The sequence below is a fragment of the Melospiza melodia genome, chromosome 9 (assembly GCF_035770615.1).
Source record: "Melospiza melodia melodia isolate bMelMel2 chromosome 9, bMelMel2.pri, whole genome shotgun sequence".
NCBI lineage: Eukaryota > Metazoa > Chordata > Aves > Passeriformes > Passerellidae > Melospiza > Melospiza melodia.
Genome location: NC_086202.1, coordinates 19,762,751 through 19,787,262, shown reverse-complemented (window position 1 = coordinate 19,787,262; position 24,512 = coordinate 19,762,751). Strand labels below are relative to the sequence as shown.

Genomic DNA, 24,512 nt, shown 5'->3' with positions numbered 1-24,512 from the left:
TGTTCAGTTTGTTGTGTTTGTCTTGATCTTCATTTACATAGATACTTCTTGTCCCCTGCATCATGGTCATACAAAAGTCATAGTGGCAAAATATAATTTCTGTATTTGGTTCTCACAAGGCACTCAGAGACCATGTGAGTACTGCAGAGAAAACAGTGTGCAAGAATTCCCACTGTGGCAGAAGCTCTCTGGCCACATTCCCACCTCCCTTTGGAAATGTTTAGAATTACTTTGATAGAGATATCACATTTGCCCATAGCTCAGGTCCATCCCTCCTTGTCCCTCAAGTTTTTCCCATGAGGACTGCAGCTCTATTGCTTGTGTACTCTAAAACAACGGCACACCATTGCTGACTGCTCATCTGGGATTGCATCTAATGGACAGGTGTGCAAGCAGAAACAGCAGTCACGTATGAGACCCAGACACAATGGGGAGGAGATTACCTTGAGGTTTCCATTAGTCTAAGGCTGCCCTTAGAGTCAGTCCTGCAACCCAGCAGCATGTGTGCTTTGGTCAGAACAAGTTAAAAACGGCTTACATCTGGAGGTCTTGGAGGGGATGATTCATATTCATGTCCTTCCTGCCCACTGGCATGCTGATTCATCTGAGGCAATGAACAAAACTATGACAAACAACATCTTTCAACAATTCACCAACAACTGCATAAGAAGCACAGGGCAGTGAGAAAATGTTCTCTTCCTAAAGAGCTCCAGAACACAGAACATGCTCAGGGGATAACCAATCACACAGAGGATAATATTTGGGATAATATTCAACATATCCTAAGCTGGATACAATAGTGCTGTGTCATTTGGAACAATGACAGCATCCTCTTGACACCTGCTCACAAGAATGACCTTGCAGAGGTCTGCTTCATAATCTAGGGCACCAACCTCCTCTTTGCTCCAACTTCCCTAAGACCCAACAATAGCTCCAGGACAGAAAGGCTGAGGGCAGATGCTAAAATCCAAGCAGGTATTTGAAACCATCTCTTGCATGGTAAGGAAAGGCAGAGCTAATGAAGCAGTGAATTTGATTGCTGTGGTTGGGGCAGAGAACGGGAGGTTAAACACTCCCATGGAGCTTTCCAACCAATAGATAGGTGGTCCAGTGCCTCACCTCTCCTCCTTTCTGACCGCTCCCTGCTACTCCCATCCAAAGACCCAACTTCCACTCACCATTTCATACTTCTCCATGGAAAATCCCTGCATGCAGTAACAGCAGACTGCCCAATGTCAGGGTTAGTGCTCCTTTTAGGATAAACTTCTTTTCCTGCTAACACATGCAGGACCTGCAAAGTGGAAAAGATGGCATTTTTCTTGGGCTGACTCAGACAAACTGGCTAGGTCCCAGAACATCCAGGCTCTGGCACACACCTGGGAAGCTGGGCTTCAGGGGACTGGAGCCTCCATATCTTCTCTACCAGCAGCATGGCAAATCAGGTAGCTTCTTGCTCTAAGACTGCACTTACAAGGCACAGAGGGGAATCCTGCTTTTGCTTTCTAAGGCTACTACCTCCTCTGCCAGAGCATTTGCTGGAAATGCCAGGACAAAGTGGAAGATTTCTCCTGGCTTGATGCTGGGACCAATGAGCCTGTCTGGACTGAGGTATGATTCTTTGTCTGAAGTAAGTTGTGCCCCTGGGCCATGCTGTGCCATGGTACTTGGCTGCAGAAGGCTGCATGGGGATCCTTATTCCTTACTTCATCTCCTGCTTTGCCTTTGGGAACAGCTGAGAGGAAATTCAGATACCATGAAGGTTTGGGTAGCTGTGACACACCACAGCACTGTTCTGGGTCGTGGAACATTAATCAGTTAGGTGTGTGCTGGGGAAAGAACTCAGACGCGGTCCTTAGCAAGCAGGGTAGACATCAAGCAGTGGACAGAAAGAGGAAGAAAAGCATTTTAGGTGCTGCCTTAGCAGCATTTTGCTGCCACTGATTGTGGACTAAAACTTTGCAGTAAGGAATATCTACCTCACCCTATGGTCCTTCACACAGGAATTTCAAGTCTCTGGGTCTTTGGCACCTGCTGCTGAAGGACATGGGTTGTAGTGTAGCGAATGAGCTGATCCTTTAAAAAATGCTTTCAGACTAATTCTCCGATCCCTGATATTTATCACTGCAGACCTGCATCTAGGCCCCTAAAGTGTGAGCAACACATGGGACAATGTAGCATTTTGGCTGGCCAACTTGTTTCTCTGCCCCACTTTCTAAATGCTCCCTTGATTGCAATAGCCAATACAAACCTAAAGGACCACAGCCAAGTTCCTTCCGGGTATTACCTGCAGACCCAAACAACAGCTGGCAAAACAAGGAATGCAGTGAGAGAGTTCCTCCCCTTGAGGAAGTGGAAAATGTATGCATACAACAGAATGCACAACTGAATCCACAGTCTTTAATGAATGCAGAGATTTGTTCTGGACACAGGTACTTTTGTGATTGTCCCCACACCCTCTTCTTCTCCCCCTCTAAAAATTATTCTAGTTAGTGAAATGTAAAACCACACAAAGACCAGAATACATATTCACACATCAGAGGGTTTGATATTGTTTTTCTTATGAAAATTTCACTCATTTAGTATTATTGACTGTAAAGTCCAGTCAGTACAGCAGAAATATTCTACATAGATCATTGGTTGGAATGCACAGTACAATATTTGTGAACACACTGTCACAAAAGACATCTGGATGAACACTAACAAGTGTCATAGATCTGTCAAACCACATTGCAAGCATCTGCATCAAACCAGTCTGGGTTGTATGGGAAATTACCAGAACATGGAAAAAAAGATGTTAAAGTACATGGGAACCTGCTACAGTCACTTTCCTCTAGAGTCACTGCTGCCACTAAAAGGTCAGGAAACTTGAACTGCTGCTTGTCACCTGAAACTTTGCTTCTGTTTCACAGGGATTGATGTCACACCTTTATTTCCAGACCCGAGTTATTGTAATTTTGCTTGAACTGGAGCAAAGAAGAGAAGGACAAACGCGCACACCCCATCTAGCAGAGCTTACTTCTCCAGACCTGCATGGTCAAACAGCTTGAGATCAGAGGTCTTGCCTGTAAAAAGGCCACGAAATTTGAAAAAATAAACAAAGCAGAGCTGAAATAAAGCAAACGAAAAAAAACCAAAACCAAAACAGAGATAACATGATTTTATACAGCCTGCAATAAAGCTATAGTCCATGGTACAGTTTTGTTCACATTACACTTATTAAGGCTTTGACTACTGGTCTTCTACATGCACATTTTATATACAAATAATCCTCTGTGTGTAGGCATAAATTACTTTACTTTTCTTGATCTAAGCAAGAAAATATTTTCATGCATTTACTTCTCCTAGTATTCACAATACTTGGCCCATATTCTATTCAAGGATTTCTGAAGAGGGCTGGGTCTATTTATTATCCATCTGAAAATGCCCTTATCTCCAGGAATGTTGTTTGTGCCAGACAGTGGCACTGGTCCCACACTTCTCCACAGTCATACACCAGAGAGGAGGTGCCACTGCAAAGCCTGACAGCACAATGGTTATGTAAACATAGCAATTCTTGGATTATAAATACTTTATTAAAGCTAACATACCTCAGCTTTTAGCTCATAATTGCCTGTGAGTGCCTTAATGAAACATTCAGAATGAAGTATTTTTTTTTCCTCCCATGTCAACTGCTCAGTTACAGTGGTTCCCCCAAAACATACTTTTCCTTTTTTTTTTTTCTGAAAGAAGCACCAAGCTACCTGTTAATTCTTCAAGCCTGTGGCTGCGTAGCTCTCATAGGCAAACAACATGTCTGAGCCTTATAACTCTTAAGTGCTCTAAGTCAAAGTCACCATCTCACTTGCACCCTTGCCGTGAAGTTAAGAGACTGGGCCAGCACCAGTGACAAATGGGGAGGAAGCAGAAACCAGAAGAACTCTTCCATTTCTAGCCCCATGCCTGCAGCTTGCAAGTTTGACGGGTTCCCAGAGATCACCAAAGCTGACCTTAGCATGGCCTGTGTCCCTCTGCCTCAGGGACACCATGACTTCCCCTGCCCCAGTGTTTTCTTCAGCGAGATGTTCTGGCCAGCTGAAGTTGCAGAGCACCTCTAGGTTGTGGTAGGGAGCCCTGGGGAGAGCAGCTCCACTATGAAAAGGAAGGGCTCACAGGGAAGTGGTACTACGGAAAGGAAGCAGTGTAAAGAAGGCTGAGAAAGCAGGCATGGGTGGAGTGAGAAGGAGAGATTCCTTATTAAAGACAGGGCCTGGACTGCTGCCACAGCCCTCTGAGCTGCCATGCATGGTGATATAACTGGGGCAGGCTGTCAACACTGAGCTTTGCCACCATCATACAGCTTTGCCTTGCATCTCACCACAACATTTCCCTGTCAGCCACCCCACCCTTGCCTTGAGCACTGTATTGAAGTATTTCCATTCAACATATACCATGACAATTACTACAAACCAAATACTGTGTCCTCCTCATTCCCTGGAATCCAAGTAGCTAGAAGAGACTGTCCCTGTCCCCTGCCTTGCTCTCCACTCAACAATAAGCAAGACAATAATAGAGAGGACAGAAAGAGTGATGCAGGCACAGCCATCTGGTTGGTCTCTTATTGCACAGAGTAGTTGGGGCAGGTAGGGTGTGGCTCACAAAGTCCTTTGAAAAAATCCTACTGGATGTCTGTCCAAAACATGCTCCAGAAAACATGTTCAGACAGCTCATGTGGATGCTTGGGAAATGTCACCTAGAAACAAGATATGCAAGAGATGAAAGCTATTCTCAATGCAAGTTCAGTCTTCATTCAGCCCCATGGCAAGTTGTGCAAAATACAATGTTTATGCCCTGGCAGGTATGATTAAAACACAATTTTTTGGTCCTGGGCAGGTTAACAAGAAAGGGTCATGCTAATAATTGCAGAAGCAAACCTCTGAGACTGGATTTAGTTTTAGTTACAGAAAATAATGTACACTGCTTTTGGCCAAGTGCACAGAAGCTTTAAAAATAAAAGACAAAGATCACAGTTAAATGTCTCAATCTTCAGATGGGGAATATCTGTGAGGAGCAGTCAAACTATTTTTTCATGTGCAATGCATCCTGAAATTTGGTACTTATGTATCGGGCATGAAATCCTTTCTTGTTGATGGTGTCATCTGTATGGAATCGAATCATAATGGAATCCCCTGCAGAATAGATTTCTTCCAGAGGCTGCAGAAAAGGAAAGAAGACAGTACACAGTAGTCAAATATGGAGACTAAATAACTGTCTGCACCATGACACTAGAGTTTAAGCCCGCAGTGAAGACAGATTGGCTAGTAAACATGGAGACTTGAATGCTCAGTACCTCCTGCCTTTATCTGCCTTCCTAAGCACATTCCTTTGTTCTTTATGTTTGAAGACTGATGTCAGTCCACTCTACAACCCCAGTCCTTCCAGCTGCTTTTTTCACAGACCTCCCTGAATATTCTCATTCCAGTCTTCAGGTTTACTCAAATTTGTCATTGTCTTTTCAGGAGAAAACTGGAAACTGTTTTGCAGCTGAGGCTCTCCTGGGGTTCAGATAACTCAGGTACTTATCTTACATGACCTTTCTGGTTATGTCTCACACTATTGTGACCTGCTGCAATCTCCTTGTGCTTCCCTTTCCCAGCCATCTTCATTCATCAGCGTGCAGGTAGGTAGATTACTACCCAGCTGCCTTGAGCTTCTTCACACCAAGCTGCTCTGCCTTTGTTTGCCTTGGTTTCCACACCATTTCCCCAGTTTGTGAGAATTTCTTCCACACACCTGGTCCCTGACTGTCTCTCTTTAAATTCAATAAGAGATATCTCCATTTCATTGCTGAAGGCCTAGAGAAATCAAACACAGACCCTCTGATTTCAAAAACCACACACCATTACTCATGTTAGAATCCCTCCTAGTAATGGGGATGCAGGTGACAGTTTAGGGGACAGCATGCCATCCTAAAGGCAGCAAGCATCACACAGCTCTAAGTCTCTCCACCGTTCACCCTTGCATGGCCACAATACAACTTGGCTTGAGTCAGAAAACAATACAGGATGAAACTGGCCTTTAGAAGCCATTTCCCACATTTACACAAGACTGATGGCAGGTCTGGGGCACAGCAGCATGGCAGTCTCATCCTGCTGTACATGGCCCTGGGCTACAAAGGACAGTCAGGAAGAATTTTCCAGCCAACACTGTGTAACAGAAAATGGTCGTGATCTCCTGAGGAAAGGAAAGAAGCAAAACCCAGCCACAAAGCATTCTCAGTACGAGTTATGACAGCTGCCCCTCCCCAAAAACAGTATGAGGGTACTTCCTTGGCCCCCTCAGTGACCCCTCTGAAATCCCTGCTCTCATGGCTTACCCCCGAGCCACAGAAGCGTCCCAGACGGGGTGCAGTGCTGTCGTAACCATCGTAAATCTCCATGTAGTCGTACCCACAGTCAGCCTCCTCCTCTATCTCAAACATCTGGAATATTAGCTCCACCCCATAACCATCTTCTGCTACAATCACCCATTCACAGTTGGCTTGACCTGGGTAGTTGTTGTCCCCATACTGAGCATGGGAATACAGATCCTTAGCTTGTACTTCAGCCTTTAAGATCCCACCACACTCTGAAGGGAGAAAAGGACACAAAACAGTCTCTCAACATTCTTAGTCACAACAAAGACTCATCCCACTTTTGGGTCAGTCAAAAGCAGAGAAGACTTCCAGCTTGAAGTGCAATAGGAAAGGTACTTAAACACTGCCCCAAACTACAATAAACCAGTGAATTCTACAGACACCCATGAATCCAAAGACCCACAGAGCTTAGAGGAACTTGGTTTTTTGGTACAGAACACACATGGAAAGAGGTGATCAGTTTAGACTGTAGGACAGGGCTTTTGACACATACTCTGGGAAATTTTATTGTATTAGAAAAAAATCACTTTGGCTCTTTGCATTTGTCCTGTAGATGAAATTCTGACCCCAAGTATTTTGTCAGCAGGAAGCAGAAGCATATCAGAAAACTGGTGACCAAAACAATCCTTTTCTGTCCACACAATGCACAAAAGTAGCCCTTTGTTTGTGTAGAATGTGTGTGCTTTAGCAGAGCTTTCCTGCAGCCAATGAGGAAGACACTTCTTCACCAGTGTCACGTGCATGGCTACTTCGAGCGTGTTTCATCTATTTACAGTGGCAGGGATTTCAAAGAAATGAATGTTGGCACAACACACCCACCTCTGGGCTGCACAGGTAGGAGAATCAAGCTGTGTCTGTCCACAGCACAGCTCTGCTTCTACTACAATCAATCTAATGTGGGCCTGTTCTGAGGGTGGGCCAGTACACGGGCTAAATTGCATCACCTCCTTGTCCAATGGTTGATGTGGAACAAAAGGGATTATTGCTCAACCAAATACCTCAAATTTAACAAAAGAGCCTGAACTTTTGAATGTCCAATTGAACTGAATGTCCAATACCAAGAGAATTTGGAGCTGTTATGGGCGCTGGTATTTATGGTATGACACTGGCAGCAGTCTGGGAACTGAATGTACACCACTTAAAACCTAGGCTAAGCTTATTTAGGAGCAAGGTGTGTCTGTTTTTACCTAGTAAAAAATGTAGTGAGACTTGATGACATCTTTTGGCACTGGGGTATTGGCAGGCAACCAGCTTACCTGTGCTGTGCTTTGCCTGGAAACCTCTCCTTTGCACAGAAGCATCAGAGTAAAACCTGAGGAACATCTTGTTGGTAGAAGCCACTACAGGGTCTGGTTTCTTGCTGCCACAGAAGCGGCCAAGGACAGGTGACTTGCTGTTGGGCCCATCGTACACTTCTAAGTGGTCATAGGCACATTCTTGGTGCTGCTCAATCTCAAACTCATTGAAGGTCTAGAGCAAGAATATGGAGAATTAAGACAGTTAATATGGAGAATTAAGACAGTAAATCTGACTATTTAGCATACAGTGAAATGCCAAGTGAGAAACAGATCAAATGGTACATATGTCCCACTCTCCCCATACACTAAAACAGAATAATTTGCTTTCAGAGAAGAGTGATCTCAAGGTGGCAAATATCAGAATTCCATATCAGTGTGCTGTGTTGCCTCAGCCTTGCTGCCTCACATGGGTGCCTGACAACAGTTATCAACTCCAAGCCTTATAACACTTATTTTTCTGGCTGGAAATTCTGCCCAGCACACCAGAAGGGCAGTTCTGTAACATCACTTCCACTCAGCACAGGGATTATTTCCCCCAACATATGGGCCATCTGCACAGCTTTGGGCATGTCCTACCATTTGCATCAGGGCATGATGTAAAATGGGCCTGACACCTCTCCCTCAGAGGGGCTGGGGGCTGGCTCAGCCACCACCTTATATAGAAATGGCCCCAAGAGAGTGGCTCACAAGGAGGGGTAGGGGTGGGAGGGCATTTATGCCATCTGTTCACGGAGGGAAATCCTCTACAGCTGTCATCTGCTGGAGCCTCCTCCAAGCTGCCTCTCCTCTGCCTTGTGTCCCTCTGAGATCTGCCCTTCTGCAAGCCAGGGCAGCCTCCCAGAAAACTCTCCTCCCAAGAGCCCCAAACAGGACCTGAGGGCATCAGCCTCCCACTCACACGGTGGTGGTGGGGAGTCACTTCAGCTGCTCACAACCCAGTCTGCTTCTTGCCTCACACGCCCGCTCTCTGGCTACTCACTACTTTCACTCGGTGGCCAGGTGTTGCAGAGATGTCCCAGGTGCACTCTTTCCGGCTGGGATACTTGTCAGGCCAGTTGGGACTGCTCATCATTCCCTCTGCACCACTCAGCTTGTGCTCACAACCAGCTTGGGAGAGAGAAATCGCATTGGGGCAAGTCTCACATGGCAACCCTGCAGTGTCCCACATGGTCCTCTCTGCCCACTGAGACCCTCTGCAGGGCAGAGATATGGAAGGCTTCAGTCACCAAACAAGACCTTTTACTATTACTCCATAGTTCTGGTGGGGTTGTCCTGTACTTATTTTGAGCTAACCTGGTGATGGGGAAAGGGACCATCTCACTCTCCTGGGCCTCATTAACCTAACCTATGTCCTCACACCCTAATCTACTCTCCTGCTCCTTCACCTCATCTGCCCTGTTGCCAGGGCCATGATGTCAACCCCTCCACAGTGCTGGCTCCGGTGCTATCTCAGCCTTGCCTTGTTTTGCCAATTTGGAGAGCTTTATCAGCTCATGGAGAGGTCAGACAAGGACCCTAAACCATATACAGGAAAGCCATGGGAGCACACAGCAGGGACAGCGGTGCAGGAAGAAAGGTAGTTATGGCACCAGCAAGTGGTTAGATCAGCCCATCCTTTCTCTTCTGACTCAAACACAATAATTAAATGAAGCAGCAGTGACCAGTCTAATGATGATGTCCCACAACTGCTCCTTTTACAAGTCAAATTTCTCTCCCCACCCTGTCTGTTCCCTGTGGGCATATAGAGAGCAAGACTGGGGAATGGGAATGGTCCTATTTCTAGCCAGTTTTGCAGCTAGCTAGGGCTTTTTCACTGCCCTTGCCTGGTAAGCTGTACAAACTTCCTTTCAGCACAGGTAAACCAAACAGTGTTTGGAGTACCTTGGCATTCCTGAGGGCAGGAGTGGGGACTTTACCTTCTTTACAGTCATGGCCATTTTCATGCAGCACGAAGCCATTTCTGCACTGGCACATATAGCTCCCAAAGGTGTTGATACATTCGTGCTGGCAACCACCATTGTCTTTGGAGCATTCATCCTTGTCTGGGCAGGATCAAACCAACAAATACTGAGTTAACAGTGACACAACCTACCACAGTCACCAGCTGAGAGCCCCATACCCAGGCTGGTAGATAGCAATGCAAACCTCCAACTATACTGCTGGATTAGTCCAGTCAGCTTTTCAGCCCAAATCCTATTCTCTTCAACTGCCTCACATTCCATAAGATGTATCACAAATGTGTTCTATTCTATAATATAAGTTATTGGTAAAACACTCCTGTCTAAAAGAAACCTAGAGCAGCATCTCATTCCTTAACAATAGAGCCCAGGAAAATCATCAAACAAATTCACTAGCTGAGATAAAAATCTACTTCATATTTTCACATTCTTATGTGCTCTAGTGAGCCTCCATTTCTAAATAGCTCTGTCTGAGCACAAACAGCCAGCTGATGAAGAAGATCTAAAGTATGACTGCTCCCTAAAGCTGAAATATGTCCCAGTGGATCTTGACTCCTGTGTGTTCAGGACTATGCTTTCCTCAGTCTCACTTTCTGAGCATAGGATCTGCTCATGGTTTCCAGTCCACTTTAATGCATGAGAAGTTTATCTCTACTTTTTCTTGGGATAATGCTCTCCCTAGATCTCATTAAATTAGTCTGTCTCCTCACTCCCAAACGTATTTCTAGATGAATCATACCCACCTCATCCTTCCTCCTGTACAATTTATTAAGTCAAACCCTTAGTCCTGATTCTACTCTGCACCTGTCCTAATTCAAGGCTGTTTTTTCTGATCATTCTCCTCAAAAGCATTAATACTCCTAGGCCTCTGCTGGAGCGACGCAATGAAATTGAATTTCTGCTTCCAAATGACATACAGGTAACCTCCAGAACTGCCTGCCAACAAGGTACATCACTGACAAAGGTCTGAGAACAGGATGAAAAACTTCCACTAGTACATGCTGCTTTCATGGGAATGATTACTATATAGAACACAACTGGAAATTTTCAAAATCTTCTAGTTTCAGAGGAAAAAGCTTTCCTCTAATCTTCTAGGGACAGAAACAATTTCCAGGGTTAGGTTCCACATTGCTTCCTGCTGTTGAAGGACTGGAGGCATTGATGGAACTCATCCATCTTGCTGACACCACACTACGAAACTGGACCATACACTGCACTGAGAACCCAAGATGAAGGTAACACAGAACAGAGCAACCACACTTTTAGATTTAATGAACCAGGTGAGGCTCTGACAGGATGTCAAAGAAAATTCACCAAAACCACGAGGTTCAGTCAGAGGAGACAGGTCAGCAAATGAAAGAATACAGCCACATACCAGAGAAGTAGTGAACTTTAAAGCCTTTCTTGGAGACCGTGTTGTCAGATTTGAACTCCAGTCTCATGTTGTTGCCATATGATGTGATTACTTCAGGCTTCTCTGAGCCACAGAATTTGCCATGTAGCTTGGAATCAGAAGCCAGCTCACTACGAACCTCAACATAGTCATATTTACAGACCTGCCAAGAGAGGAAGAGATTTCTTAGCTCTGTGGCCTTGGAACAGAGCATTTCAGAGGAAGGGGAGAGAGAAGGAACAGAAACAGCCTTGTACTCAAATACATTCCTAACTTGCCAAAAATCTCCTCTGTCAGTTTTCTCACCCCTTCACTTGCTGCCCTGATCTTAAATGATGGGTGTCTTTTTCAAAAGAGGAAAGGTTCAGTGAATTTAGCAAAAGTAATTATTTCCACCTTATCCAATAACCTGACAGTGTTGAATGAACTTTAGCAGCCTCTTGAATTATGGAAGTGCCCCATTTACAGCAGGGAAATGCAGACCTGAGTGCTTTGCTCAAACTTTACCGTGCATGGCAGAGAATACACTCTTTTACTGTTACTTCCTTTAGCATTGAAGAACTCATTGTTTATTTCCAACTATTTTCCTGCAAAAGCAGCACTGGAGAGGTGGGAGGCGGGACACCTATTAGGGATGGAAAATACCTACAATTATGCAAAACTAGTAGAGAAAATAAGCCCATTGTGCTGGTTTTGGCCGGGCTAGATTAAATTTTCTTCATGGTGACTGGCACTGGGCTGTGTTTTGGATTTGTGCTGAGAAGAGGCTTGATAATATCAAGACATTTTGTTACTGCTGAGCAGGAGTTGCATGAAGTCAAGACCTTTTTTTGCTTCTTGTACTGCTCCACCAGTGAGGAGGCTGGGGTGCTCAGGGAGCTGGGAGGGGACATGGCCAGGACAGCTGATCCTCACTGAACAAATGGATATTGCATACCACAAGAGATCATACCTAGTATATAAAGTGGGGGTGAGTAGAGAGAAGAAGCAGGAAGGGGAGACATTTGGAGTGACATTGTCTGTCTTCCCCAGTAACTACTATGTGTGATGGAGCCTGGATCTCCTGAAGATGGCTGAACACCTGCCTGCCCATGGGAAGTAGTGAACTAATTCCTCATTTTTCTTTGCTTGCATGAGTGGCTTTTGCTTTATCTATTAAACTCAACTCATGAGTTTCTCTCACTTTTACCTTTCTGATTCTCTCCCCCATTCCTCTCCATGGAGGAAAGAGAGTGAGCAGTTGTGTGGTGCTTAGTTGCCAGATTGGGTTAAACCATTGCACCCACTTATAATAGAACAGCTTTAATCCTTCCACTCCATAGAGAAAGCAAATCCAGACTTCAAGGAGAAGAGTCACTATTATAGTTGTATTTACATTGAGGGTGGGAAAACAACCAGGAGCTCCACCAGTAAGGCAGAGCCTCCTCCTCCTTGTACCCCAAGGGTTTATCCAGTTCTGATTTAGCCAGTAGTCCCACCTCTGAGATGCAGGGACTGGTTACGTACATCATTGCCTTCCAGCTCAAACACTTCGAACTGCAGAGAGATCCGGTACTGGGCTGGAGCTACCACCTGCCAGACGCAGTTTTTGTTAGTAGGATATTCCTTGGGCCATCCAGGGCTAGTAATGGTCCCATTGAGCTTGGTGATGAAGCCCCCACAGGCAGCTGGAGAGGCAATAAATGAACACAAGTTTTACTTGGTTCTGTTCACACACACAGATTGGGCCACAGTGCTAACTAGCAAATGAACCAGATCCTGGTGGGTGGCACATTTCAAACCCCAGCCTCCAGAACAGGCTTAAAATGCTGGGAAGTGTGAAGAAGACAGAAACTTCACCTGCAGTAAATCACCTCCCAGTGAGGCTATGGCCCTGAGAGCCAACAGGTAAGACTTAATTTCCTTTTTCATCTCCCTCCTTGGGTTTTCTGTGAATCAGTTGACTTGACATGCACAACATGGCTGTAAAGCCCATCTTGGTAAATTCACCTACACTCAGTGCTACAAACCTTACTATTTTAAGCTTATTAGTAATGGAACAATTACAAGATAATGGAATCATAGGGAAGACATTCCTGTCAACTCTTCAGTGGTTTATTATATTTGGATTGCATCTTCTCTAGGGAAAGTTGAAGGCAAAGTCAAGACTTAGCTGTTTTATCCCACAGCCTTTAAAAATTTAAGACATCTCAACTTCATCCTCTTGTGGGAGGGCAGGACTATTACCTCAAAGGAGTAAATCTCAATTTGCTGCGAAATTCTATTTGCAACAAAGCATTTTTTTACCTTGCTGTTTCTTGAGAATAATGAGATATAGCCACATCATCAAAACCCAAAGGGATAAAAGCTTTCTGGGTCTTGTTCCCAGCATCATTTTGCATTAAGAGGACTAACCCTAACCCAAGGGAGCAGCTTCAATACTAATAGAGTAGCAAGCAAGTGGTTTTGGAGGGAAAAAAAAGCTATTTACTCTGATGTATATTGCTACGATTTCAAAGACTATCCTTTCTGTTTTGCCCACAAATGAAGTTTAAAATAGGAGGTTAAGAATGAAGTTCAGAAAAAACCCTCCCAAGTTATAGCAATTTAGCAACTGGCTTGCTAAAACTGTGAGGGATTATGGAGAAAAAAAAAAGCTTTCAGAAGCCTTTTGCACACACCTGACTGCCCTCACCAAGTCAACAGCACTCTTACCCAAACAGTTTGACCAAAGCAGAAGGCAGGGCAAACCAGGTGATGTTGAGAGCACACTGATAGCATGTGGAGCTCCCCAAATGTCCCTACAGACAGAGTTTTGAGACAACAACAGTGGATGGATTTTCAGCACACCAACAACTGTATTGTTGGTAGAAGCAACACTTGTTGCATGAGATTAACTCTCTAGAAAGCTGACACAAACATCTTCTATTATAGACATGGAGGTTTTTTCTTCATAAAAGAGGGAGGAAAATTCTCTTCAGTGTGGAAAAGCATGTTTTGCATGCAGACACAACATTGATATTTTATTATATGAAGTAAATTCCTTTATGAAAAACAAATAAATTCAGTGTTTGATTTAAACACTTTTGGGCCACTCAATGGTTAGGTTGTAATGCCTGCCTCCATCATGTTGCACTGTGGGAGATCTGGTCTGAACAGCAATCTCTGGCCATGAAGGTCAACTGGCTTTAGGGATGATTAGCAGTATAAATCAGAGCATTTTCAGGGTTTTTTGAACCAAAACTTGTTTCTTAATGTAAGATTTTAACAAAACCAAAAATATCTGTTGGGGCAAAATAAAGTGAAATAAAGAGGATGGAGGGGTAAGGAAAATCACACCAACACTGTTCAATTCCATTTATAGCTGTAGTACCTCTCCTAGAGTCAGGTGGCTCAATCTGTGGGTTACTTACCTTCACAGCTCTTTTTATCAGCTGTCAACTCATAGCCAGGCTCACAGGTGCATTTGTAACTGCCCAGTGTGTTCTCACAGTGCTGCTCACACCCACCATTGTCCGGCAGAGAACACTCATCCATCTCTGTCAGGAGAAAACCAGAGCAAGTAGCACTTTCCTGACCACCCAAACACCCTGATATTCCTCATGCAACCCTTCTGGACAGAAGGAACAGAGTCCTGACTGCTGAGCCAAGGCTGTGGAGCAGGCACTGCAGCAGAGCTCACAAGTGCTGAAATACTCCTAACACCAGAACCATTAAGGACTGCCATTACTGCTACTTGCCAACAGTGCTTTTGCTAGACACAAGCAGGAAAACACTGTAAAGACTTCACTGCCTTTTGTTCTCATATGCCATTTTTTGGCTTTGAATTGTTTGTTTTAAATTCCTCACCCTCTTGAGTAACTTGAGCTACCAGGAAGCAACCCACTATGGCCCACACAGTAATGGAGCTGAGGGAGGTGATACCCCACGCAACAGGGTGCTGCAAAGGAGCTGGCAGGACATGCCAGTATTTGTCTTTTCACAGGTACATGAATCTTGCTGTCCTAGACTCTGAAGTCAGGTTCTTCAATCACATCTCAACAACCTGAACTGACATTTTAATACAAAGATAGGCCCTGGCTTCTCACCCTGACCCCTGATTCCACATGCATCCCTTAATAGACAGTTTTATTAACATAGCTGTGGTGGGTTAACCTCAGCTAGCAGCCAAACTCCCATCTTGCTGTTGGATCATTCCCTGGCCTGCCACTCCCATGGAATGAGGAAGAAAACAGGAAGAATAAGAGCAAAAAAGTTCTGGGTTGAGCAGACAAATTATCCACCAATTACTGTTCTGTTCAAACAGACTCAATTCTGGGGAATTTAACTTAATTTACTGCCAATTAATATAAATATTTGAGGGCTGATTTAGGTATGAGGAAACCAAAACTGAAAACAAATATGTTAAAACACTTAGAGAAAACATCTTTCTGCTTCCCTTTGTTGGCTCAGCTTCACTCCAAGCCCTTCTCCCCCTGCCTTGTACCCCTACAAGTGACACTCGGCCCCTTCAGCAAAGCCATGGGTATGCAAAGGCAGGAGGGGATGGGGAGCCAAAGCAGTACATGACCCTGCTGCTTCTTCTCATTCTTCTCCCCTGCTCCAGGTAGATGAACTAACACTTCAACCATATAAAAATAGGCTTCAATGATACAAACAATTTGTTGCCAAAATGAAGACAACTAACAAGAATAACCCTGAAGGTATCCAGGATTACCTGACTGGGTGGGCATGAGCTAATTGCTGTCCTTATCTTCCTGGCAATGCATCTTGGGTGTGACCAATGGCTTACCCTCTGACTGCAGCTTTATTTTCTCTGATTGCAGCTTTATTTTCTCTGAAAACTTAGACATTACCATTGCATGGTCTCACAAAGCATAGCATTCAATTCCATCCTGAATTCTGATTTTTTAGGCTAAGTTATTTTCTTTCAGTGTTGTAAGACATTTAATTGAAGCTCTATTCCTTTCCTTATTCATTAAGGCAAAGGTTACCCATTGCTCAATCAGCTGTGAGAAGCAGTCTGAAGAGTGCCTGCAGAGCCATCTAATTTGGTCTCTTTGCTCACAGAGTGTCTCTCAATCCCCCCGGATATGGAGGTAGAGACTGCAGACTTCAGATTCCAGCTTGAAGCTCCACATGTAGCCTGTACATGTGTCTACACAGCTTTTGCACACAGACATCAGCTCTGCCCACGATACAAGCTGGCTAGAAATTGTGCAGCTATGACTACTGTGATGGTTGGTTCAGGCAAAACCACTTTGCTCCTCAGCTGAATTTACTGGCATGGACTTAAAAATGCTCTAATCAAAAATGCTGTAACCACAAGCTACATGGTTTCTGATTCAAATATGAACAATTCAAGCAGACACTGAAAAATCTAGTCTGCCAGCAAAAACTCCGCAGAAAATACCTGTGTCTCCAATTGCATAAATGTACAAGTTCACACATTTTTACATTAAAAAAAAAAAAAAGAAACTAATTTATTTCTGCCTATCTGCATCGCAGAGAAAGCACTTCAGGTTCAGGTGTTTAACTTTCTTCCCCTACAAAATTGTAGGTGAAACTCAGATTTTAGAGAAGGATGTGCTGTGTCTCCATGTAGTGCTACTCTTGAAAGACATCTCTGCCACACTCAGCCTGCACTGTTCACTCCGGAAAGGGCCAAAATATCTTTAGAAAGAAATATTCTCTGAGCCTTTATGCAACCTGAGAAACTTAAACAAGGAAATGTAGGTACTGTGAGACCTGTCCAGGGACTGAAATCAAGTGTGACAGTATTTGCCAGTGATCTTGCAATCACCCTTTGTCACAGTCCATTAAGACCTCTCAAATTTACGAGTGAATATAATCTGTGAATTAAACTTTATTTACCTTTTTTTTTTCACTTAAGTGCATGGTTTAAGAATTATGGGTTACAAATGATGACATTTTATACCTTGAATGGTGAATAAGTGAATTCATAGGACAGACTAGTCTGAGCCAAGGGGATTGAGCCCTGACATGTTTGTTTGTTTTAAGTCTTAAGTTCATGAAATAAAGTTTTACAGAGTTTCATAGAGTATATTCTCCTGAAAATTTGAGAAACCTAAATGGACCATGATACTCTTAATACAAGACAAAAGTTAAGGTAGAAATAAATAAAGGACTTATGCAATCCAAATATTGGCATTGCAACTATTATTTCTGTACAAGTGCTACTGAACCTAAGACAAACATGACCGTCTGATCCCCAGCAGCTCCACAGGTATTTTCTCAAGCAGTTAGATATTTGGTTCTTGCCTCTATTAAGCATCCTGGTAAAGGACCATTTCTAGGGTCTAGCTCTTAAAAAAAAATTAAAGTCTTAGTCTTACATCTTCCTGAAGAGAATCTCAGTTTGGAAATACATTCATCTCCTAATCTCCTAAAGGTCTCAGTATTCTTTTACTAGGACTCTACTTGCACTTAGATTGATCTTCTCTCCAGAGGCTTCTTTTGGAATAGAACTTAAGCAGAGACTGTTTTTAACATGTCTTGTGCAGTATTAGTACTTGTTTGAAAATGTCAGTGTCCTCTGCTATGGCTAAATGGAGGTGACATTCCATCCAGCTGTGCAACATTTATGCTGACACCAGCCCAGCAGAGTTTATTTCTGACCTAATCAGGGAGGAGGTGTTTCTGCCTAAGCATCAACCCCCTCTACAGTCTCAAAGCAATTTGTACATAAATTCAATATTTGCAAACAAATTGTTCAAAAAAATACTAAGTACAAGTGGATGGAATGATAACGTATGAACTGATAGATAGAATGAATTGATTTGTGGATGGCAGTAGCTTAAGGGATTAATTATCCCCAGCTTTGACTGTGAGAGGCATTAGATCACATACCTTTAAAGAAATTTGCTGCAAAGCCTGCTTTATTGATGGTTGCGTCAGATGCAAACTTCATCCATACTTTGTTTGAGCTGGATTTGATGTCTTCTGGCTTCTCGTAGCCACAGAAGTGGCCAAGGAGGGGGCTCTGCTCAGTGAGGCCGTCTCGGATCTCCAGGTAGTCGTAGGAGCAGGCATCGTGCCACTCAACCTGCAGTGGGAAAAGTGTCTGTCTGTACCTCACAGTGAGATTTCCTCAGCCAGGCTACTGACACAGTTAGACTTTGCCCACAGACCAGCTCCCCAAACAACTGGCTACAGTCAAGTACTTGCTGTGGCTGCCACTGAGCTCTTCTGCAGCTCAAATTGCATTCAAGCATAGGCACATCTCAGTTCTGCCACTGCTTCATGGCTACCCTGCAGTGAAACCCAGTCCCTGACCATCTACAAACTGCTTCTGCAAGAGAAGCTGTAAGAAACAGAGCAGAACAACTGCAAACCAAAAGGCTCAAGGAATAGCCATGGTGAGGCTGTAGTGTCAGCCCTTTACAGGACAAGCATGGTGAGTGTACACAAGCCACAGCAGCCTGTGGGATGGATGACGTTTAGGCACCAACCAAGGTCCTGCTCACTCCTGTCTGTGACTTAACATCAGCAATCAGAGACTGATCACTGGCATGTAGCTAAGAGTGTAAGACATCCTATAACCAGCAGAAGAAAACTTTGTGTGACTTCTTCAAAGTCTGTCTGCCATCTGGGAACACAATGTTCCTTTGGGGAGTCACATCCTGCAATCTGACAATTCCCAGTGACACCAACTAGAGGTTTTTTTGATTGTGACCATTTGACCAGAGTGAAAATTTAAGGACTCATGAGTCCCTAATATCATCAACACTTTTGAGTTCCTTCTAATTCCTTCTGTCTAGAGTAACAGTTTTTGAAAACTCAGCATATTTTAAACTTCAAAAATCAAAATCTCTGAGCAAATGTCTGGTAAGGTAAATGGTACTCTGAAGTAGTCAAACAATTTTTTTATTATTACTATTATTATTGTTGTTATTATTACTTTCTTCTTCATTTTAAAGGGTTTGTAGAGGCAAAATAATACCTGTAATATAATATGCAATGATATTTCTCACCTCAAAGGCTTGGAATGTGATTCCTATGTGAAAACCCTCAGAAACTGTGATCTTCCAGATACACTCTTTGGAAGGTCTGTAGTCATCTGGGTAATTGGGAGATTGGATCTGGCCAGCATCTTTGTGTATTTCTCCACCACAAATAGCTTCATAAAAAACAAACAGCAAACCCGTGAGATTGCAAGTTTGTCTCCAGGTAAAGCCCACTCCATACACACCTTTCTCATCAAATCTGTTTCAGTATTGCTTGCTATACAAAGGCATCACACAAGTCATAGATGTTTTCAATATTTTGTCTTATAACAGTGTCTCCTACTTTGCTGTCCTAATGTCCTCAGAAGGCGAGCTCACTGGGACAGAGAATTTTTATACATTTGTGTTATTCATACTCCTGCTCACCTTCAAATCTCCTTAAAACCTGCTACCAGCACTAAGAACCAAGAAAAGCTGGGGGTGAGGGTGTGGGAGAGGGGAGAAATTGCAAATCTAATCCAGCCACACGATGGCAATATTAACAAGCACAACTTGAGCTGTTCACCGCCAGACCATCAGGCTGACTGCTGTGCATGAAAAATAAAGTTTTACTGCCAAATATAAGAGTAAGTTTAAATAACAAAATAGAAAATTTAATTGAAATCTAGTTTAATACAAAACTAGTGAATATCTTGAAGACAACAGCAGCTCAGCAAAATTGTCTGCAAGACTATGTAAGAAATGAAAGCAAGATCAAGATCACAGGCTAAAACCTGTGTTACCCATGATGCACAACACACATCTACAAAACACATGAATGTTTTGGCTGTGCCTAAAGTCAAGGAAACAAAAAGCACCAGCAGAAAGTACAAGAGAGATGCTACTGCAATCACACCTGCCAGATGTCAACCATCCTCCCCCCTGGCTTCTCCCCACAAGGCACTGCATTGCAACTCAGATATGGGTCTCCACGCAGTGTCCTGCATTGGGTAACACTGTCTTGGTCTTGCACTGTAAGCTGCTAATGTAACCCAGTTAAAAGCAGTGTTTCATTAGTGCAGCTAACCTCCGTCTTACAGAATCAGTACTGAAGCACCACCAAAAAGTTGCACCCAAAAATCCAGCTGCAGAGCACAATTGAGAGTGCACTTTGAGCTCATCTATTCTTTGCTACCAGTGGTGCTTGAGAAAACCTCTGAAGGACCCTTTAAAAAACTCTCCCCCACCCAACAGAAAGAGGCCGTCAAGAGCAGAGGACTTTTTTTTCTAAGAGCCATGAAATTGACAGCCAACAAATAATATTTTCTCTATCCACTGCTGAAGTTCACACTGACATACAGCTGAGCGTCAACTATACTTGGAAGAGCCTTACTGCAAAATGGAAAGAAAGAACATCTATGGAGAAGATGGTAATGATGGCACATTCAGGGCTGTCAGCAGTGCTGCAGGGCAAATCCACCAACATCTCCCCTTCTTAAATTGCATGAAAGAAAGGGAACAGAATGACTGAACTAAGAGGACACTTTCACTACATAAACTGTCATTTAGAACCAAGTAATTCTACCGTCATGTGGCTGCATGCTTCTGCCTCTTTCCTCCCATCCTCTGAAAACTTTAGGGCCAAGACTTGGAGGAATCCAAGCCCAAAAATCTGTCCTCACCCACAGTTTCCAGAAAAGTTCAGATGCATGAGCATTCATATACACTGTCACTAAAGCAGGAGACAGAGAAGTAGTGCTAAATTTGAGGGAGGAGGTCAAAAGAAAAAGAAGAACTTACGGCATCAGAGAAAGATTTTCGACAAAAATTGATAGAAAATTAAACAATTGTATGCTATCCCTCCTGGAAATAAAAGCTATCTTTATTGCCTAAGCACAGAAGTCACAAAACACCTGAGCAAGCCACTTTGCAAAGGGCAAAAGAAACCAGACATTATCAGAACTTGCCTAAGAGGGAAATAGGGATTAAAGAAGACTTTTGGAAAATCTCCTATTTCAGCAAATAAATTATGGAGAGACATGTAGATAATCTCTCTACCTGCTGTTCTGACAAGAGGAGGCTGAGATATCCAGTGTGTAAGCATTCCCTTCATCATCCAGAGATAAGAATGAACCTGTGCAATGAGCCATCACTGTGTCTGCAGTACAAGCTGGTTTACCCCAGTCATACTCTGTGCTTGCTCTCAGGCAAAGCCACGGATTTGGCAGTCTTACAACGGGAAATTTCTTGCAGGAAAGGGTTATGTAAAAAGCCATTCCTGAAGAGGCAGGAAAACATGAACTTGGAGTTTGTTTGACCACTAGATGCACATTCTACCTTCAGTTGCTCTATTCAAAAATCAAGTGAAGTAAGTTCATATTTACTGAATCTTTAGGGAACACTTATTAATCAACAGGAAATATGGGAAATTGTCAAGGGAAAACAAAGTCACTTTGCAAAGTGACTTTGGAATGCAGCCAATGTAAATTTTTTTTCTTCCAATACCATTTAGCAATATGAAGGATGATGCCATACACATTAATTTGATCACTTCCAATTCCAACAAACTACCATAAAAGGGGTGTTACAAACCACATGCTCCAGGCAACAGCTGCTTTTCAGGAGAGATGTTTAAAAAAACCCAACATCAGGCAAGCTACTTCTGTCTCTGGGGCAACAATTCCTGCAGAAACCAGATATTTCTCCTGTGAAACAGATTTGTTAGCCCCAAACTGCTGTGAAATCCTCATATGCTTTATTTGCACTTCCCCAACAGTCCCATGTTTGTTTCACTTCCCTCTGTTAGGATCATTATTCATGAGTTTATGGGACAACTTGGGCACTGGGCTTCCAGCTCTATGCTTGTTCCTGTGGCTGAAGAAAGAAGATGATGCAATGTTGGTATCAATACAGTCAACCTCAACACTGTTGACAACACTGGTATTTCTAAAAAAAATATCTGCTGCCCAGAAAAAAATGAGAGCTTCTAAAACATTTTAGAATCATTACTGCAAAAAAACCCAAGCATATATGGAAAAGGGAAGTTACTGATTTTTAATGACTGTGGTAGTATTGTTCCTCCACTGAAGTGGTTTCATCATCTCAGTGCTATGCAAGTTTCTAAAATACCTGACCTGTAGAAGATCTGAAATGCTAATTTCCAATTTTCCAGAAGTAAAACGTACAAAGGAGAAACAAAAGACTAACCTTTGAATTTGAGAAAAAAAATCACAACCAAACAAACAAAACCACCCCAAGACAATCTATATTAAGTGATATAAAATGTATGATCCCAAACAGAACTTTGCCTGTTAAAATACTGAAATAAACTCTTGCTCCATACACTGCTGCTTGCAGGGGCTGGTTAGACCAAACAGAACCTACCCTAAGTATGGAAGCTATTGCTTTGTGTTTTTATCTTGTTGCGCACCTCAAAATGTGATAATACAGTTGGAAAATTCATGCTTTGTCTACTGAAACAAGCCACAAAATCTGGCAATTCCCATAAAAACAAGGGCATAGCTGTATCTAACCACACAGTGCAGCAGAACTTCTGCTGATCCCATAAAGCCCTGCATCCTGTTCCATCTGCTCCCTACGATGCAGACTTGTGTCTAAGGGTTGCACCTTCATAGAGCACAAAGAAGCCTTTGCCCAGGATGTTACTGCTGCTCCGGAACTCGATCCACAGCCTGCTGTCCGTGGAGATTACTGGTTCAGGAATCTTGTCACCACAAAATCTACCTAGAAGGCAAGAAAGCGACAATAAAGATCTCTACAATCTCCTGAGGGACGGCACAGCATAATGGGCACCTGTGACCCTGGCAAGCAAAGAGTCTTTGGTAAAGGAGTGTGCTTGTGTAAATACCTTTCACTCCCATCAGCTGTGCTATTGAAAAAGTTTCTGTGTTCCCCCCTTCATTAATTCATATTCTTTTTCATTATTAAGTGAAATAAAGTTCTCTTCAGCTGGAAGCAGAATCCAGTTACGGATGAAGTCTCTATTGCCCTGGTAAATCCAAATTGTCTTGATCACGTAATTGAGCACTACCATGGTGGGGAAGCATCCCCCTGTCCTTCTAGAGATGTGGCATTAGGGAATGTCCTTTCCACCTGCTAAGTCTTGAAAACTCCTTCAGCACTTTGCACCCAGGAGCAAGTACTCCAAGTCAAACCAAGGGCAGGACATGGCCATGCTGATGAGAATAATCACTTATTTCATTCTCTGTTCAACAAATCCCAGTTAAGCTTCAGCAGTCATTTAATTTCTTTCAAGAGAAAGACACCAGGAGCCATTTTGCTCCATGACTGCCCTAGCTTTGAGCTTTCTGGCATGTACCAGCTCTGGTAAACTCCCAAATTTTGCCAGTAGGAATGAATCCTGAAACAGAACAATTGCAGATGGCATCTGCAGCCTGGACAACCTCAACAACCCAAATTTGGTGCTCCTATTTTGAAGCCAGAAGTTCCTCACAGAAACAGAACAAGCACCAAGTGTGCACTGATAGGCAGGGACATGCACTTGGGTCAGGGGCTTGCACAGAGCAAACATGGTTTTTCACTACAGCTCACACCAGCAGGGCTATACACTGAATTCAACATGGTCTTGGCACCCTGTCCAACTGAATCCCACTCGGAATCTGACAGAGGCAAAGAGCAATTCTTCAGGTTGAATTCAGTCAGGACAGCAGTGATAGGGATCCTGGCCTCCCAACACCAGGCAAAGGCATCTTTGAGCAACTTCCTGTGAGTACAAACCTGGTTAGTGCCTCACCTTCAAGACAGCATCATATTTCCCATTAACTGGCTGGGAATAGCAGTTTCACCACCAGTTTTTTCCTTGCAGAGTCACCCATCCAAATATTATCTTGGACCCAGCTTCACTCAACTACAATTGTGCCCCAAACCTGCCCAGTGCTGTTGGAGCAGTGTGACAGCCCTGAAGCACATCAACAGCATCCCCCAGCTCCACTCCCAAAGGGGATGCTAAAAACAGCATCAGCACTGCAAAGCTTCTTCCTCTAGGGTCACTGAGCAACTTCCTCCTGGATTTAGGCTTCGAGTTTAACAAGGGTGTCAAGAAGAGGAAACACAGATGAGGGACGAGAATGAGCAAGCTCCTCAGAGTGTGATAAAGGGCCCATTCATAAAAAGTTATACACCATTTAAAGGCTGGGTTTTCACACACTTCCCTGGGAAAATATGCAGCACACATGTATTTTTTCTCTCCACAAGAAGCCTGTGCTTTCACAATTCACAGTAATCCCCCTCCTCACCCCCTGCTGAATTGCCGTCTGTCTGCCTCTCTGACCTAATTTCATGGGCTCAGCCCCATGCGGGAACCACGGCCACTCACGCAGCGTCTCCTTCCAGATGGAAACACTTCCAAGTCCACCTGCACTAGGGGGACAGGGAGGTGCTCGGCTTCTGAAGTACCTTTAAATTACTCAGCAGAAAAAAAACAACAAATGAGGAGCTAAGTTGCAGCTGCTGGAGCAATGTTACCTGACACATATGCAGCAGAGAACAGCAGTATGTGCTGCCAAC

General features: G+C 43.6%; 1 protein-coding gene across 1 annotated transcript in view; it reads right to left on the bottom strand.

Annotated features, from left to right (window-relative positions):
- Nucleotides 1–2,525: 2,525 nt before the first annotated feature.
- Nucleotides 2,526–24,512, bottom strand: part of TLL2 (tolloid like 2) — an 85,710-nt gene continuing 63,723 nt past the window's right edge. Inside the window, exons 11-21 of the mRNA XM_063163675.1 lie at nucleotides 22,593–22,709; nucleotides 19,014–19,159; nucleotides 17,890–18,085; nucleotides 14,433–14,558; nucleotides 12,547–12,707; nucleotides 11,023–11,203; nucleotides 9,606–9,731; nucleotides 8,669–8,796; nucleotides 7,648–7,861; nucleotides 6,353–6,603; nucleotides 2,526–5,190 (exon numbers count right to left, since the gene is read on the bottom strand). Of these exons, the coding sequence (XP_063019745.1) occupies nucleotides 5,056–5,190; nucleotides 6,353–6,603; nucleotides 7,648–7,861; nucleotides 8,669–8,796; nucleotides 9,606–9,731; nucleotides 11,023–11,203; nucleotides 12,547–12,707; nucleotides 14,433–14,558; nucleotides 17,890–18,085; nucleotides 19,014–19,159; nucleotides 22,593–22,709 (1,781 nt within the window). The 3' untranslated portion in view covers nucleotides 2,526–5,055. The remainder of the gene's footprint in view (nucleotides 5,191–6,352; nucleotides 6,604–7,647; nucleotides 7,862–8,668; nucleotides 8,797–9,605; nucleotides 9,732–11,022; nucleotides 11,204–12,546; nucleotides 12,708–14,432; nucleotides 14,559–17,889; nucleotides 18,086–19,013; nucleotides 19,160–22,592; nucleotides 22,710–24,512) is intronic.